This window comes from Oncorhynchus gorbuscha, linkage group LG24 (genome assembly GCF_021184085.1).
Source record: "Oncorhynchus gorbuscha isolate QuinsamMale2020 ecotype Even-year linkage group LG24, OgorEven_v1.0, whole genome shotgun sequence".
Lineage (NCBI taxonomy): Eukaryota > Metazoa > Chordata > Actinopteri > Salmoniformes > Salmonidae > Oncorhynchus > Oncorhynchus gorbuscha.
In genome coordinates, this window is record NC_060196.1 from 7,824,100 (window position 1) to 7,842,990 (window position 18,891).

Genomic DNA, 18,891 nt, shown 5'->3' on the forward strand with positions numbered 1-18,891 from the left:
TTTAGACGGAGAGAGAGAGAGAGAGAGAGCGAGAGAGAAGAGAGAGAGAGAGAGAAGAGATAAGAGAGAGAGAGAGAGAGAGAGAGAGAGAGAGAGAGAGAGAGAGAGAGAGAGAGAGAGAGACACAGAGAGAGAGAGAGACACAGAGAGAGACACAGACACAGAGAGAGAGAGAGAGAGAGAGAGAGAGAGAGAGAGAGAGAGAGAGAGAGAGAGAGAGAGAGAGAGAGAGAGAAGAGAGAGAGAGAACCTTAAAAGACTATCCCCCTGCCTGTAAAACATCAAAGTAGCAGGGAGGAAGGAACCCAACCCACCGCCATGGCTGCTGCCCTTTATCACGAGCCGTCGGGCTCGCTGCAGCGCCGCTGGGATGGCAAAACTTTCCCCCCTTCCATAACTGTTTGTCACCTCCGCCGCAGTAGCAACCATGCCATGTGTCAGTCCGTTGATTTATGACCTTGATTAATAAACCACTCAAAGGACACCTGGCGTGATAGATCTCTCTCTTTCCTGTTGGAAATTCTACAGGGAATTGGCCCGCCTCTTACCTCTTTAGACCCCTCCAACCTCCTCCAGAGCTCCCTAGCGTTTTCTAGGTGGCGCATATCACTTACACTAACAAGCCTAGCAGCGGTGAAACATTGAAACATTCTCCCTCCCTCCTTTTTAATTTCCCCTCCTGTCGTCCTGTTCCTTAGCGAGAGAGAGAGAGGGAGAAAGAAAGGAGAGAGAGCGCCGGGTCGGGCCGGGAGGCATCTCATTCATACAGCTACTGTCACTTTTATTGGGGCCATTAGTTTGAAGGGGAGACACCATGGGAGTTTAGATGGAAGTGTTGCGATGAAGGGAGAGAGGGAGGGGAAAGATAGAGAGGAAGGGGGGCTGAATCCAACTTTTTTAGGTGGTGAGTAGTGACTTTGGGGAGGTGTGCCCCACTCAAGGACACAAAATGACTGACCTATTGGCCAACCCGGACATTCTCTCTGTGTGCTGATAGGACAATGAGGTTCGTTGTCTTTGCCAACACTCAGATGTATGGTTATGTTTGCGATGTGAATAATAGGCTCCGGAATGGAAAAGGACTTGTTACTGTACAGGGGTCAGACTTCTTTAGTAGACTAATGGGTTACACAGAGAACACTGGTCTCACAGGCCTACAGGGGGATGATGTAGAGACAGTATTATTGGCGATCATCTCTAAAGGTGGTAGCTAGGCTAATATCTGTTTATGATCTACCTCGATGTTAACATCTTAGATCAGGGCTGCCCAACCCTCTTCCTGGAGATCTACTATCCTGTAGGTTCAGTCCAACCCTAAACTAGCTGAATCAGATACACTAAATAAGGTCTTATTGAGCAGCTAATTAGTAGAATCAGGTGTGTTAAATTAGGGTTGGACTGAATACCCACAGGACGGTAGATCTCCAGGAAGAGGGTTGGGCTGAATACCCACAGGACGGTAGATCTCCAGGAAGAGGGTTGGGCTGAAAACCCACAGGATGGTAGATCTCCAGGAAGAGGGTTGGGCTGAAAACCCACAGGACGGTAGATCTCCAGGAAGAGGGTTGGGCTGAAAACCCACAGGACGGTAGATCTCCAGGAAGAGGGTTGGGCTGAAAACCCACAGGACGGTAGATCTCCAGGAATAGGGTTGGGCTGAAAACCCACAGGACGGTAGATCTCCAGGAAGAGGGTTGGGCTGAAAACCCACAGGACGGTAGATCTCCAGGCAGAGGGTTGGGCTGAAAACCCACAGGACGGTAGACCTCCAGGCAGAGGGTTGGGTAGCCCTGTCTTAGATGCTAGAAAGAAAAGTCTGACACCGAATAGGTGAAGTGAAATGGGTTTTTCTACAGAGTCAGCCATAGTAGTACGGCACTCTTAGGGTTAAGTGCCATGCTCAAGGGCACATCGACACCTTGTCGGCTCGGATATTCGAACCAGCAACTTTTTGGTTACTGGCCCAACGCGCTAACCGCTAGGCTGCCTAACTAAGCCAGCATCTGTCTATAGACCGAAATAAACCCTCTTCCTTCCCCCTTTCTCTCCCATTTCAACACTCTACTTAGTGTAAATCCAGACAGGGTGCGGTATGGTGCGATGCGGAGCGTTTAAAAAGGAAAGCGGTGTAGCTAATCACGGACAAACAGCGGCCGAGGCTGCAGGCGTGTGATAGAGCCCCAGCATGCAGGTATTAACGGCTACCTTTAAAGGATTTGAATGATGCCGGTAACGGGGACACGGTTGGCATGCAAAAACCTCCCGCCGACAGGGAAATGAACAAATAATACAATGAAGGAAGATAAGGATGGTTCTCCTATTCTACTATACTGCCACCATACTGATGGTCATCTTGGCATCTGTTAGGAAGGGGTCAAACACACACAGAGAGAGAGAGAGAGAGAGAGAGAGAGAGAGAGAGAGAGAGAGAGAGAGAGAGAGAGAGAGAGAGGAGAGAGAGAGAGAGAGAGAGAGAGAGAGAGAGAGATGGGGGCAGAGAGAGAGAGAAGAGAAGAGAGAGAGATAGAGAGAAAGCGAGAGACAGAAAGGGGCAGAGAGAGAGAGCGAGAGAGAAGGGGGAGAGAGTGAGAGCGAGAGAGAAGGGGGAGAGAGCGAGAGAGAGAGAGAAGGGGGCAGAGAGAGAGCGAGAGAGAGAAGGGGGCAGAGAGAGAGCGAGAGAGAGAAGGGGGCAGAGAGAGAGAGCAAGAAGGGGCAGAGAGAGAGAGCGAGAGAGAGGGGGCAGAGAGAGAGAGAGAGAGAGAGAGAGCGAGAGAGAAGGGGGCAGAGAGAGAGAAGGGGGCAGAGAGAGAGAAGGGGGCAGAGGGAGAGAGCGAGAGAGGTGGGGTGGGGAATGGATGTCAATTTGGGATGCTTTTTTCCATCACATTCCCCTGCTTCGTCTCGCAGATTCTAAATTAGATTTCTGGAAATAGATGTTGTCAGCAAGAATATGTTCATTGTTATTCTTTTGATAAGGTGACAGTTCTTATTTGTATGCATGCATGTATATAGAAGGATCATATTGAACTGTATTTCAGTTATTACAAACACAATGTGACAAAGGTTGACCGAAAACAAGCTTTTACGGTATGACATGCTTATTTACTGCTTATGAATGTGTCTTGTATGGGTTATGAAATCCTTATATAGGTTAGCCTTGCCGCCATGTTATTTTCCTTGGTTTATCAGGTGGGCCTCTATACCACTGCTCCTTGTAATATATTTAAAAGAAACAGAGACCAATTCAACAATTCAATTAAGTGCTAACAGTGTGGCAATCTTAAGGGACGTTAACTGTTAATACCCTTGAATGGGACCAGGAGAATGGTGAAACAATAGCAAGATTAGATTAACACATCACTAGAGATTAAATTCTCTCTCTCTTTTATTTTACCATCGCTCTGCCCTTCTCTCTCTTACTTTTCTGTTTTTCCCTCTCCCTCTTTTGTTCTTTCCATCTTTCTCTCTCTTACTTTTCTGTTTTTCCCTCCTACCCCTCTCTCCCTCTTTCGTTATTTCCATCTCTTTCTTTCTTTTACTTTTCTATATGCCCTTTTCTCTCTCTGTTACTTCTCTGCCTCTCTCTCTGTCACTCCTCTCTCTCTCTCGCTGTGTCTCTTTCTCTCTCACTCACTCCTCTCTGTGTCTCTCTCTCTCCCTCTCTCTCTGTCTCTCTGTCACTCCTCTCCCTCTCTCTCTCACTCACTCACTCCTCTCTCCTCTCCCTCTCTCTGTCACTCCTCTCTCTCTCTCTGTCTCTCTCAGTCACTCCTCTCCCTCTCTCTCTCACTCACTCCTCTCTCTCAGTCACTCCTCTCCCCCTCTCTCTCTCTCTCTCTCTCTCCTCACTCCCTCTCTCTCACTCACTCCCTCTCTCTCACTCCACTCCCTCTCTCTCTCTCTCTGTCACTCCTCTCCCTCTCTCTCTCTCTCTCTCTCTCCGTCACTCCTCTCCCTCTCTCTCTGTCACTCCTCTCTCTCTGTCACTCCTCTCTCTCTGTCACTCCTCTCTCTCTGTCACTCCTCTCTCTCTGTCACTCTCTCTCTCTCTCTCTCTCTCTCTCTCTCTCTCTCTCTCTCTCTCTCACACTCCCCTCTCTCTCACTCCTCCCTCTCTCTCTCTCTGTCACTCCTCTCCCTCTCTCTCTCTCTCTCTCTCTCTCTCCGTCACTCCTCTCCCTCTCTCTCTGTCACTCCTCTCTCTCTGTCACTCCTCTCTCTCTGTCACTCCTCTCTCTCTGTCACTCTCTCTCTCTCTCTCTCTCTCTCTCTCTCTCTCTCTCTCTCTCTCACACACTCCCCTCTCTCTCACTCCTCCCTCTCTCTCTCTCTGTCACTCCTCTCTCTCTCTCGCTCTCTCTCTCTCTCTCTGTCACTCCTCCCTCTCTCTCTCTGTCACTCCTCCCTCTCTCTCTCCTCCCTCTCTCCTCTCTCTCTCTCTCTCTCTCTGTCACTCCTCTCTCTCTCTGTCACTCCTCTCTCTCTCTCTGTCACTCCTCTCTCTCTCTCTGTCACTCCTCTCGCTCTCTCTGTCACTCCTCTCCCTCTCTCTCTCACTCACTCCTCTCTCCTCTCCCTCTGTCACTCCTCTCCCTCTCTCTCCCTCTCTCCGTCACTCCTCTCCCTCTCTCTCTGTCACTCCTCTCTCTCCCTATCTCCTCTCTCTCTCCCTGTCACTCCTCTCTCTCTCCCTGTCACTCCTCTCTCTCTCACACACACACTCCCCTCTCTGTCACTCCTCTCTCTCTCTCTCGCTCTCTCTCTCTCTGTCACTCCTCTCTCTCTCTCGGTCACTCCTCCCTCTCTCTCTCGGTCAATCCTCCCTCTCTCTCTCTCTCTCTCTCTCTCTCTCTCTCTCTCTCTCTGTCACTACTCTCTCTCTCTGTCACTACTCTCTCTCTCTCTGTCACTCCTCTCTCTCTCTCTGTCACTCCTCTCTCTCTCTCTGTCACTCCTCTCTCTCTCTGTCACTCCTCTCTCTCTCTGTCACTCCTCTCTCTCTCTGTCACTCCTCTCTCTCTGTCACTCTCTCTCTCTCTCTGTCACTCTCTCTCTCTCTCTGTCACTCTCTCTCTCTCTCTGTCACTCCTCTCTCTCTCTGTCACTCCTCTCGCTCTCTCTCTCTCTCTGTCACTCCTCTCCCTCTCTCTCTCTCTCTCACTCACTCCTCTGTGTCTCTCTCTCTCCCTCTCTCTCTCGCTCTCACTCACTCACTCCTCTCTCTCTCTCTCTCTCTCTCTCTCTCTCTCTCTCTCTCTCTGTCACTCCTCTCCCTCTCGTCACTCCTCTCCCTCTCGTCACTCCTCTCTCTCTCGTCACTCCTCTCTCTCTCGTCAATCCTCTCTCTCTCCCTCCCTCTCTCTCACTCCTCTCCCTCTCTCTCTGTCACTCCTCTCTCTCTCTCTCACTCCTCTCTCTCTCTCTCGTCACTCCTCTCTCTCTCTCGTCACTCCTCTCTCTCTCCCTCTCTCTCACTCCTCTCCCTCTCTCTCTCTGACACTCCTCTCCCTCTCTGTCACTCCTCTCCCTATCTGTCACTTCTCTCTCTTTCTCTCTCTCTCTCTGTCACTCCTCTCTCTCTCTCTCTCTCTGTCACTTCTCTCTCTCTCTCTCTGTCACTTCTCTCTCTCTCTCTCTGTCACTTCTCTCTCTCTCACTCCTCTCCCTCTCTGTCACTCCTCTCCCTCTCTGTCACTCCTCCCCCCTCTCTCTCTCTGTCACTCCTCTCCCGCTCTCTGTCACTCCTCTCCCTCTCTCTGTCACTCCTCTCCCTCTCTGTCTCTCCTCTCCTCTCTCTCTCTCCTCCCTCTCTCTCTCTCTCTCACTCCTCTCTCACTGTCACTCCTCTCCCTCTCGTCACTCCTCTCTCTCTCGTCACTCCTCTCTCTCTCGTCACTCCTCTCTCTCGTCCTCCTCTCTCTCACTCCTCTCTCTCTCCCTCACTCCTCTCTCTCACTCCTCTCTCTCTCTCTCGTCACTCTGACTCCTCTCTCTCTCTCTGACACTCCTCTCTCTCTCTCTCGTCTCTCCTCTCCTCTCTCTCTCGTCACTCCTCTCTCTCTCTCTCTCACTCCTCTCTCTCTCGTCACTCCTCTCTCTCTCGTCTCTCTCTCTCTCCTCTCTCTCTCTCGTCACTCCTCTCTCTCTCTCCTCCTCTCTCTCTCTCCTCTCTCTCTCCCTCTCTCTCTCTCCTCTCCCTCTCCCTCTCCCTCTCTCTCTCCTCTCTCTCTCTCTGTCACTCCTCTCTCTCTCTCTGTCACTCCTCTCTCTCTCTCTCTCTGTCACTTCTCTCTCTTTCTCTCTCTGTCACTCCTCTCCCTCTCTCTCTCTCTCACTCCTCTGTGTCTCTCTCTCTCTCCCTCTCTCACTGCTCTCCCTCCCTCTGTCACTCCTCTCCCTCTCTCTCTGTCACCTCCTCCCCCTCTCTCTCTCTCTGTCACTCCTCTCCCTCTCCCTCCCTCTCTCTCACTCCTCTCCCTCTCCCTCACTCCTCTCCCTCTGTCACTCCTCTCCCTCTCTGTCTCTCTGTCACTCCCCTCTCTCTCTCACTCCTTTCCCCCTCTCTCTCTCTCTGTCACTCCTCTCTCTCTCTGTCACTCCTCTCTCTCTCTGTCACTTCTCTCTCTCTCTCTGTCTCTCCTCTCTCTCTCTCTCTCTCTCTCTCTCTCTCCCTGTCACTCCCCTCTCTCTCTCACATTCCCCTCTCTCTCTCACTCTGTCACTCCTCTCTCTCTCTCTCACTCCTCTCTCTCTCTCTCTGACACTCCTCTCTCTCTCTGACACTCCTCTCTCTCTCTCTCTGACACTCCTCTCTCTCTCTCTCTGACACTCCTCTCTCTCTCTCTGTCACTCCTCTCTCTCGTCACTCCTCTCTCTCTCGTCACTCCTCTCTCTCTCGTCACTCCTCTGTCTCTCGTCACTCCTCTCTCTCTCGTCACTCCTCTCTCTCTCGTCACTCCTCTCTCTCTCTCGTCACTCCTCTCTCTCTCTCGTCACTCCTCTCTCTCTCTCCTCTCTCTCTCTCTCTCTCTCTCTCTCTCTCTCTCTCTCTCTCACACTCTCTCTCACACTCCCCTCTCTCTCTCACTCCTCTCTCTCTCTCACTCACTCTGTCACTCACTCACTCTGTCACTCCTCTCTCTGACACTCCTCTCTCTCTCTCTCTGACACTCCTCTCTCTCTCTCTCTGACACTCCTCTCTCTCTCTCTCTGACACTCCTCTCTCTCTCTCTCTGACTCTCCTCTCTCTCTCTCTCTCTCTCCTCTCTCTCTCTCTGTCTCTCCTCTCTCTCTCTCTCGTCACTCCTCTCTCTCTCGTCACTCCTCTCTCTCTCGTCACTCCTCTCTCTCGTCACTCCTCTCTCTCGTCACTCCTCTCTCTCTCTCTCTCTCTCTCTCTCTCTCTCTCTCTCTCTCTCTCTCTCTCTCTCCTCCTCTCCCTGACACTCCTCTCTCTCTCTCTCTCTGCCACTCCTCTCTCTCTCTCTCTCTCTCTCTCTCTCTCTCACTCACTCTGACACTCCTCTCTCTCACTCTGACACTCCTCTCTCTCTCTCTCTCTCTCTGACACTCCTCTCTCTCTCTCTCACTCCTCCCTCTCTCTGTCACTCCTCTCTCTCTCTCTCTCTCTCTCTCCGTCACTCTCTCTCGCTCTCTCTCTCGTCACTCCTCTCTCTCTCGTCACTCCTCTCTCTCTCGTCACTCCTCTCTCTCTCGTCACTCCTCTCTCTCTCGTCACTCCTCTCTCTCGTCACTCCTCTCTCTCCCTCTCTCTCTGACACTCCTCTCTCTCCCTCTGTCACTCCTCTCTCTCTCTCTCTGTCACTTCTCTCTCTTTCTCTCTCTCTGTCACTCCTCTCCCTCTCTCTCTCTCTCTCTCTCTCTCTCTCTCTCTCTCTCTCTCTCTCTCTCTCTCTCTCTCTCCTCTGTGTCTCTCTCTCTCTCCCTCTCTCACTCCTCTCCCTCTCTCTGTCACTCCTCTCCCTCTCTCTGTCACTCCTCCCCCTCTCTCTCTCTGTCACTCCTCTCCCTCTCCCTCACTCCTCTCCCTCACTCCTCTCTCCCTGTCACTCCCCTCTCTCTCTCTCTCTCTCTCTCACACTCCCCTCTCTCTCACTCTGTCACTCCTCTCTCTCTCTCTGTCACTCCTCTCTCTCTCACTCCTCTCTCTCTCTCTCTCACTCACTCTGTCACTCCTCTCTCTCTCTCTCTCTCTCTCTGACACTCCTCTCTCTCTCTCTCTCTGTCACTCCTCTCTCTCTCTCCTCTCTCTCTCTCTCTCACTCCTCTCTCTCGTCACTCCTCTCTCTCTCTCGTCACTCCTCTCTCTCTCTCGTCACTCCTCTCTCTCTCTCTCGTCACTCCTCTCTCTCTCTCTCGTCACTCCTCTCTCTCTCTCTCGTCACTCCTCTCTCTCTCTCGTCACTCCTCTCTCTCTCTCTCCACTCCTCTCTCTCTCTCTCTCGTCACTCCCCTCTCTCTCTCTCTCTCTCTCGTCACTCCTCTCTCTCTCTCTCTCTCTCTCTCTCTCGTCACTCCTCTCTCTCTCTCGTCACTCCTCTCTCTCTCTCTCTCGTCACTCCTCTCTCTCTCTCTCTCGTCACTCCTCTCTCTCGTCACTCCTCTCTCTCTCTCTCCCTCTCTGACACTCCTCTCTCTCTCTCTCCCTCTGTCACTCCTCTCTCTCCCTCTGTCACTCCTCTCTCTCTCTCTCTGTCAGTCTCTCTCTCTGTCACTCCTCTCTCTCTCTCTCTCTCTCTCTCTCTCACTCTCTCTCTCTCTCTCTCCTCCTCTCTCTCTCTCGTCACTCCTCTCTCTCTCTCGTCACTCTCTCTCTCTCTCTCTCTGTCACTCCTCTCTCTCTCTCTCGTCACTCCTCTCCCTCTCTCTCTCGTCACTCCTCTCTCTCTCTGTCACTCTCTCTCTCTCTCTCTCACCTCTCTCTCTCTCTCTCTGTCACTCCCTCTCTCTCTCTCTCTCTCCCTCTCTCTCTCTCTCTCTCTCTCTCTCTCTCGTCACTCCTCTCTCTCTCTCGTCACTCCTCTCTCTCTCTCTCTCGTCACTCTCTCTCTCTCTCTCTCTCACTCTTCTCCTCTCTCTCGTCACTCCTCTCTCTCTCTCTCCCTCTCTGACACTCCTCTCTCTCTCTCTCCCTCTGTCACTCCTCTCTCTCCCTCTGTCACTCCTCTCTCTCTCTCTCTGTCACTCTCTCTCTCTGTCACTTCTCTCTCTTTCTCTCTCTCTGTCACTCCTCTCTCTCTCTGTCACTCCTCTCCCTCGCTCTCTCTCTCTCTCTCACTCCTCTGTGTCTCTCTCTCACTCCTCTGTGTCTCTCTCTCTCCCTCTCTCACTATCTCTCTCTCTCTCTGTCACTATCTCTCTCTCACTCCTCTCCCTCTCTCTCTGTCACTCCTCTCCTGTCTCTCTCTCTCTGTCACTCCTCCCCCTCTCTCTCTCTGTCACTCCTCTCCCTCTCCCTCTCTCTCACTCTTCTCCCTCTCTGTCACTCCCCTCCCTCTCTGTCACTCCCCTCCCTCTCTGTCACTCCCCTCTCTCTGTCACTCCTCTCCCTCTCTCTCTGTCACTTCTCCCCCTCTCTCTCTGTCACTCCTCTCCCTCTCTCTCACTCCTCTCACTCTCCCTCTCTGTCACTCCTCTCCCTCTCTGTCACTCCTCTCCCTCTCTCTCTCTCACTCCTCCCTCTCTCTCTCTGTCACTCCTCCCTCTATCTCACTCCTCTCTCTCTCTCACTCCTCTCTCTCTCTCCTCTCCCTCTCTGTCACTCCTCTCTCTCTGTCATATCTCTCTCTCTCTGTCACTCCTCTCTCTGTCACTCCTCTCTCTCTCTCTGTCACTCCTCTCTCTGTCACTCCTCTCTCTCTCTCTCTGTCACTCCTCTCTCTGTCACTCCTCTCTCCCTCTCTCTCTCTGTCACTCCTCTCCCTCTGTCACTCCTCTCCCTCTCCTCTCCCTCTCTCTGTCACTCCTCTCTCTCTCTCCCCCCGTCACTCCTCTCCCTCTCCCTCTCTCTACCTCTCTCTCCCTCTCTCTACCTCTCTCTACCTCTGTATTTCATAATGTACCATCTGACACCTCCTTGGTCTGTGTAATCTACCTGGAGTGTCATCCCCTCTCGTCTCTAGTAATGATGACATAAGTGTCTCTCTGGCACGACTAGCTGATTGGTGACCCACCCTGCTCAGGCACATCCAGAATAATCAGCCCCATCAGTGGCCTGGAGATAGCTTGAGCTGATGAGCAGCCGGGAGCTAACATCATCACCTCTTCCTCCTCCTCTTCTCGCCTCAACTCTCCCTCTCTCTCTCCTTTCTCCTCTCTCTCCTTTCTCATCCCTCTTAACTCCTACTGTATAAGGCATGGGCATATGGCTACATGGTATACATAATAGGGATACATTAGTGGAATGCCATTATCCTCTTATAGCGGCCGAAGGCACTGAATCTCAGTGCAAGAAGCTTCACTACTGCCCCCGATTCGAATCCAGGCTGTTTCACATCCGGCCGTGATTGGGCGACACAGTTGGCCCAGCGTCGTCTGAGTTTGGCCGTCAGATGAGAATTTGTTCTTAACTGACTTGAATAGTTAAATAAAAGGTTCAATAAAAAATATAAATAAAATATATATAATTATAAATCTCTCTCCTCCTCTCGCTCTCTCTCTGTGTGTGACAGAGGTGATCATAACCCATGTACTAAATAATGTATAGGGATGGATATCTTTTATAACACTCTCCCTTCTCTCTTTCTCTGTGGCAGAAAGGTGAATAGATGATCTTTGAGTTATGTACTGTATAGGGGTGGATATCATTTTATAACACTCTCTCTTCTCGCTCTCTATTTGAATAGATGATCTTTGAGTTATGTACTGTATAGGGGTGGATATCATTTTATAACACTCTCTCTTCTCGCTCTCTATTTGAATAGATGATCTTTGAGTTATGTACTGTATAGGGGTGGATATCATTTTATAACACTCTCTCTTCTCGCTCTCTATTTGAATAGATGATCTTTGAGGAATGTACTGTATAGGGGTGGATATCATTTTATAACACTCTCCCTTCTCTCTCTCTATTTGAATAGATGATCTTTGAGGAATGTACTGTATAGGGGTGGATATCATTTTATAACACTCTCTCTTCTCGCTCTCTATTTGAATAGATTATCTTTGAGGAATGTACTGTATAGGGGTGGATATCATTTTATAACACTCTCCCTTCTCTCTATTTGAATAGATTATCTTTGAGGAATGTACTGTATAGGGGTGGATATCATTTTATAACACTCTCCCTTCTCTCTATTTGAATAGATTATCTTTGAGGAATGTACTGTATAGGGGTGGATATCATTTTATAACACTCTCCCTCCTCTCTCTCTCTTTGAATAGATTATCTTTGAGGAATGTACTGTATAGGGGTGGATTTCAGTCCCATGCGGCACATTTCTAACCTTTTCTCTCTCTTCCTCTCCTTCCCAGAGCACCTGAAGGGCCGTCTGGAGGAGTACATGGCCCGGTTCCCCAAGGTGCGCATCGTTCGGACCAAAAAGAGGGAGGGTCTGATCCGTACCCGTCTGCTGGGGGCCTCGGTGGCCAAGGGAGAAGTCCTCACCTTCTTGGACTCTCACTGTGAGGCCAACGTCAACTGGCTGCCCCCCCTGCTTGGTGAGTGTGTGTGTGTGTGTGTGTGTGTGTGTGTGTGTGTGTGTGTGTGTGTGTGTGTGTGTGTGTGTGTGTGTGTGTGTGTGTGAGTGAGTGTGTGTGGACCAGTCAAGCAAAGTGTAGTCCCCCCTGTTCGGTGAGTCGACTGGAACGGAGTCGCAGAGCGTAGCTGCAGGTAGTGATAACAAAACAAAACAAAAAGCTTTGATCGGGAGAGATTTGGGCCAGGAGAGGAGTCAGCAGGAAAGGAAAGTGGGGGGAGAAGAGGTCGGGCAACGTGGGACGGAGAAGGTGCATCTTTTAGTCGTCTTTTTTTCCCTGTAAGAAGAGAGTGGCGCCGTGGAGGAGTTTGGGTCAGGAGAGCGAAAGAAAGGGGGACGGGTCGAGCTAGAGAACGTGTGAGAGAGTAGGAAGGTTAAAATCTCCATAAGAAAACGGGCTTATCTCACACTTCTATATCTGTCAGTTTCACAAAGGAAATATCTTTCTGTTTCTGTAGTTTGTTTGATAAAAGAGTGGAGCAGCCTGAATCCATGTTCAATGCACGTTCCCGACACGCCGCTCCAGGGGCGCAGCCTGAATCCATGTTCAATGCACGTTCCCGACGCGCCGCTCCAGGGGTGCAGCCTGAATCCATGTTCAATGCACATTCCGGACGCGCCGCTCCAGGGGCGCAGCCTGAATCCATGTTCAATGCACGTTCCCGACGCGCCGCTCCAGGGGCGCAGCCTGAATCCATGTTCAATGCACGTTCCCGACGCGCCGCTCCAGGGGCGCAGCCTGAATCCATGTTCAATGCACGTTCCCGACGCGCCGCTCCAGGGGCGCAGCCTGAATCCATGTTCAATGCACATTCCCGACGCGCCGCTCCAGGGGCGCAGCCTGAATCCATGTTCAATGCACGTTCCCGACGCGCCGCTCCAGGGGTGCAGCCTGAATCCATGTTCAATGCACGTTCCCGACGCGCCGCTCCAGGGGTGCAACCCTAAGAAGAGGAAAACTGCCTCCTGGGCTGTCGCATCATGTGGTAGCCTGTGAACAGGTGTACCGTTCTTCACATACCAGCACAGCATGTTACTGCAACATTAGGGAGACTAGGGACCCTGATTATAGCCATCTCCCAGCACAGTTAAAGTAAATGGATGTGAAGTGATTACAGCCATTACTGTACTCAATCACACAGGGACTGGGATTCCCATGAAAGGTATGATTGATATGTACGCCCAGGTCCCTATGATAATAATAATAATAGTAGATAATAGCCACACCACCACCACCATTCCACGACATGGCCCCATTGTCTTCTGGCAAACTGAGAAAGAAGACTCGCAGTATGGGGTTCTTTAATTGGTTGGAATGGAGCCGCCTGCCTGTCAGAGAGCAGAACAGAGCGGGGCTGATGAGGTATGCGTCCCAAATGGCACCTTATTCACTGTATGGTGCACTACTTTCCTATGGGCTCTAGTCAAAAGTAGTGCACTATAAAGGGAATAGGGTGCCATTTGGGAGGCTGATGTAATGTGGGACGTGAAGCAGAGGAGGGAGGCCATGCTGTGCTGTGGGGCTCGCATGCATGAATAGAGTGGAGGAGATACCGCAGTGAACCCCAGGCCAACCACAGGCACGGTGACACATGCAATCATCCTGCCGGGCTCTGATATCAGATCAATGGAATACAGGGATTTGCTGTTTGTCTTTCTTTCTTTCTCTCTTATTTCAACCTCTCCGTCTACCTCTCTCTCTCTCTCTCTCTGTAGATCTAAGACTCCAACACCACACCATTCTAATTAACAGGCCAGGTTTTACCACTGCTCTCTGAATCTAATGCTTCCTCTCTCCTTGGATCTCCTACAAACCCTGGATCTTACCTTGATCAAAGGACATAATGTATAACCCACATAACGAACGGAACAACTTTTGAAATAACCGCTCTTTCGCTATGTGTAACAAACCTATAGGACAAGGAAGTGTGGGCATGGCAACTGGGTGGATTACCTCTTTCACCTGACTGCTACATTTGAAATGCAGTCCCTTGTCGTTTAATGAGAGTTCCCTTCCCATTTGCCTCTTGTTATTTGCATTTTTGTTCATTTCTCTTTCATTACAATTGGGAGCTCTCTCTCTCTCTCTCTCTCTCTCTCTCTCTCTCTCTCTCTCTCTCTCTCTCTCTCTCTCTCTCTCTCTCTCTCTCTCTCTCTCTCTCTCTCTCTCTCTCTCTCTCTCTCTCTCTCTCTCTCTCTCTCTCTCTCTCTCTCTCTCTCTCTCTCTCTCTCTCTCTCTCTCTCTCTCTCTCTCTCTCTCTCTCTCTCTCTCTCTCTCTCTCTCTCTCTCTCTCTTCTCTCTCTCTCTCTCTCTCTCTCCTTTGTTTGAAATGTATCCATGCAGGCCCAGTAAGATGGTGTCGTGGGTATTCACATTTTGACTAAACAACAGCGCTGGAAATGTGAGGGAATAAAACAAAGGATGGTGTCACAGTAAGCACACTAGATGAATATTACAGAGACCTGATTCAAGTCAATAGTTTCTGTATGTTTCTATTGGCAGGGCCAAGGGGGGTGCTTATAGCTGGGTAATTACTGCTTGTACAGCCTTCCATATGCCAATTAAATTACATCTTAACCGTGTGAGAACCCTGCCACCATTTCAAGGTGTGTTACTCTTCGCCATGCTGCATGACAATGAGTTTATAGCAGTTGGCCATAAACAGATCTGGGACCAGGCTACCAGTACTGAGCCCCATGGCATGGCAACAGCCATAGGACCACAAACAGATATGGGACCAGGCTACAGTATTGATAGTAAGGTGTGTCAATGTACAATACTGTACAGTCACTCCCCATTAGTCTCAGTGCTGTAGTGTTGGGCTCTGCTCCCCTTCTCTCCATGGTCCAGCACACACGGCCCACAGAAGAGAGAGGTGGGTAGGGTGGGCGGGGTGTGACAGATCTGGGGCGGCTTATCATTGCTCGGCTCAGTCACACACGTCGAGGTTGGCTCTCAGGCCTCCACGGAGCCAACCTACTTTGAGACGCTGTAATTGTTTCTAATCGCCCAGTGACTCGCTGTAGGAGGAGCAGAGCTGCCCAGAGACCTCCACATAAGGGGAGAGGAGGGAGGAAGCGATAGAAGGGGACAGAGGGAGGGACGGAGAGAGAGAGGTCCAAGGGAACAAAAGCAATTGCCCTGGTTCCACTCCCTATGTGTACGTCAGAGAAATGGAGAGAAAAACAAGAGATAGAAAAGAAAGGAAGAAGGAAAAATAAGGAAAGAAAGAGAACTACAAACAGCAGGGTGATTGATACATGCTCACACTCTCTCTCTGTTGTTCTGTCCCCCATAAAGACCAGATTGCCCAGAACCCCAAGACCATCGTGTGCCCTATGATTGACGTGATCGACCATAACCACTTTGGATATGAAGCCCAGGCTGGGGATGCCATGAGGGGAGCCTTCGACTGGGAGATGTACTACAAACGCATCCCCATCCCTCCAGAGCTCCAGGGCCCCGACACAAGTGATCCCTATGAGTGAGTACCCAGATATGCATGTGCACGCAATCATACACACACCTATCAACCACCTTATATGTGTCATAGACAGGCAGCCCAATTCTGATATTTGTTTAGTCTGTTGACCAATCAGATCAACTCTGAAAAAGATATGATGTGAAAGATCTGATGTGATTGGTCAAAAGATCAGAATTGGGCTGCCTGTGTAAACGCAGCATGATATATGACACACGACACCAGCCTGCTACAAGCCACACGGCATTTCCCCCAGTCAGTTACTAGAACAGTGGCGCAGCCAGGCAGCAAGGAGGGGAGGTGAGAAAGCTTGGAAGCTAATTTCCTCTGCTAGGCCCTCTTCATATATCCCTCTAAATTAATCCTGGGCTTAATGCCTTGGCTGCGTCGCCAGTTGGGGGTGAAATGTGTGAGAAGGTGATAGAGGATAGGGGATTGGGAGCAGCACAGCAGTCACTGGGCTATAACATCCTCTACTCTTCACTGTGACCGACTCCTCTGGCTCACTCTCGTGTTTCTCTGCTAGGGACTTTTTGCTTGCTGCTATTACTGTGTATGCAATGAATGCTTAAAGCAACCCTCACGATATCTGGCAAGCTGTCCAGTTAGTCACTCTTTACACCCTAAAATATCTTTGATCTAGGTCTACAAGGCCATTTTATCCCTCGGGAGATAAGAGTTCATCCTAACCTATCCTAGGTAAGCACTTGCTGTTAAAGATGTACATCTGAACCAACACCTTTTTTTGATCTCTTTAACGTGTCAGGCTCCGACTGGCGATCGCTCACAGATCTACAGAGGTACGTAGGTAGAGGTAGAACAGGATGATCCAATGGGTGTTACTTCTGGTCTGTGTCCCAAATGGCACCCTATTCCCCTAAGGGCCCTGGTCAAAAGTAGTATACTGAATAGGGAATAGGGTGCCGTTTTGGACGCAGGCGTAGCTTTACCCAGTCAGCAGATACTCTTGTCACAGGGAGCGGTTGGCATTTTACACCTCCTCCATTTACATAGAGATACAGTATGGTTTATTAATGAAGCAAATCAGCACCTGTCCTCTTCAAGGGCAACGGCATCATCAGGGGTTAAACTGTGTAAATGCTGAGATGGTAAATATAGGGGTGTGTGTGCACGTGTGCTTATCCACATTCTGTGCGACCTACTCAGAAATCCAGCTGTCAGGGTGCTGTTTTCCCTTGACTAGTGGCTCCCTCCCTTCTCGTATCTAGACCTGTCCCAGGACAACCAAATAACCTCCGCCCACCTCCACCGCAACACTGACAGCTCAATGCCGTGCACCCCTGGATCTGAACCTATACCTAATTTCAATTCTATAACACCAGCTCTCATTCCTGGTTCCCTTTATCCAAATCTCCCACCTCTCTGCCTATAGCCTGAGGCTAAGCTCTCCACACTCAATGGTCCTCTTCTTATCCTAAACCCAGACAGACAGAAAGGCAGACCGACAGCCCTCCTACCTTCCAACGAACCCACCCCCTGTTCCCAGACTATCCCCCCAGGCTGCTGCTGCCTCCTACTCCTCCAGACTCTAAGGACTTGGCCCAGGGCAGCTCACAGTAGGCTGTCCAGACTTGTATGCTCCTCTATAGGCCCTGAGGCCCAGCATGCACCCCCTACCAGGCATGAATCCATGGATCCTCTCTGGAGCCAGCCAGCACAACTCACACAGCCAGGCTCCCAGCCAGGCCTCCCTGGCTCTATTCTGTTGCACTGATAAACCAGACCTTTAACCCTCACACACTGCTTACTCATCTCAGCTCCATCATCCTAAACATTTAATGTGTGTGTGTGTGTGTGTGTGTGTGTGTGTGTGTGTGTGTGTGTGTGTGTGTGTGTGTGTGTGTGTGTGTGTGTGTGTGTGTGTGTGTGTGTTATTACCACAGGTGTCCCAGTCAAAGCGGTGCTAAATTGGGATTCATTAAGGGAATGAATGCAGAAGGATGATGCTCATGAAATGTAACACTCACCCAAACTGCCTCCATCTGTCATGTTTGGCTATGGGAGAGAGATTCTGTTCAGCTAAGATAATACCCACAATGCTGTTTGGTAATGTGAACATGGGGCGGGTACACTGAAATGATTACAGTTTAAATGAGTTTACTACTGCAGCAATACATTTAGACTCGAGTGGCTTATTTGAGAAAAATCACTGTGTGGGGTTGACTCATATGAAAAGTTCTGGTGGAATGACTTAATCGTAATCATAATCACACTTTGAAAGTCGAGCACGTACTGTACTGAAGGCATGTTCATTTGTATCAGCAGACACAATACTACAACCATTCCATTTTCACTCATTGCTTGGTCGAACAGAGCAGTACACATACTTTGAGTACATGACTTTTAGTGAGCCACGTACGTGTTCTGAAAGGAGCTCTTCCATGTTCATGTTCCTAACAAAGATATCAAAGAGTGATTATTTTATCTCACCTGCGGTGTCATCACGTAGGAGACAACGTTTGTGAGACTTGCTCCTTTTAAATCCCCTTGCTATCGAGACTATTATTTTTATTCTTTAAACTATGGGTGCTGTGTGTTTTTGTTTCGGTTTGAGAAAAGAGAAGTTAAAAACACAAAGAGGAGCCAAGGAAGAAAGTAAAATCAATATCTCGAGACCAGTATTTCTTCATGGGCGTTGTGATACCAAGCTGAATACCTGGACATATTCCTCATCACAACCTTGTCTCTCTGGGAGGTTAAGAAGAATATCCTACAGGGAGGAACAATGTAATATAAATAGCTTAGGTCAAGGTTTCTACTTAATTGCAATGATTCTACAGAACACACATATCTCATTAGAATAACAGTTCCCTATGTTGAGGATGAGAAGGCTCTCTTCCTTTGTTATAACCAACGACATGCACTTTATTGTGAGTATGTTGTGGAGGAGGGAGAATGGGACACTCCGTAGCATCTGATCTGAGGTCAGGGTAAGAGGCATAAAGGAGGACCCTGATGCTGACAATGTAACAGGCAGTGTGTCCATGTGTAACGGATGACTAAGTCGCTTTGGATAAAAGCGTCTGCTAAATGGCATATATTATTATTATTATTATGTGAAACGGCTAGCTTAGTTAGCAGTGCGCGCTAAATAGCGTTTCAATCGGTTATGTCACTTGCTCTGAGACCTTGAAGTAGTAGTTCCCCTTGCTCTGCAAGGGCTGCGGCTTTTGTGGAGCGATGGGTAACGATGCTTCGTGGGTGACTGTTGTCGATGTGTGCAGAAGGTCCCTGGTTCGCGCCCGGATATGGGCGAGGGGACGGTTTAAAATTATACTGTTACACATGTTAAACTTTGCCACGTGCCATGGCACTGATGGCAGACACCACGGCTTCTGATGATCTGATCTGAGGTCAGGGTAAGAGGTATAAAGGAGGACTCTGATGCTGACAACCTAACAGGCAGTGTGTCCATGTTAAACTTTGCCACGTGCCATGGCATGGATGGCAGACACCACGGCTTCTGAAGATCTGATCTGAGGTCAGGGTAAGAGGCATAAAGGAGGACCCTGATGCTGACAACGTAACAGGCAGTGTGTCCATGTTAAACTTTGCCACGTGCCATGGCACTGATGGCAGACACCACGGCTTCTGAAGATGTCCAAGACTTATTCATACATTAGTCAGTCGGCCTGTTGGTGAACAGTCTTTTCTCTGTGAGAAACTAGAAG

The 18,891-nt window shown here is 49.8% G+C and overlaps 1 protein-coding gene across 1 annotated transcript in view; it reads left to right on the forward strand.

Annotated features, from left to right (window-relative positions):
• The window catches only part of LOC124012048 (polypeptide N-acetylgalactosaminyltransferase-like 6), a 284,665-nt gene that overhangs the window by 213,107 nt on the left and 52,667 nt on the right, over nt 1–18,891 (forward strand). Inside the window, exons 6-7 of the mRNA XM_046325419.1 lie at nt 11,494–11,679; nt 15,019–15,202. Of these exons, the coding sequence (XP_046181375.1) occupies nt 11,494–11,679; nt 15,019–15,202 (370 nt within the window). The remainder of the gene's footprint in view (nt 1–11,493; nt 11,680–15,018; nt 15,203–18,891) is intronic.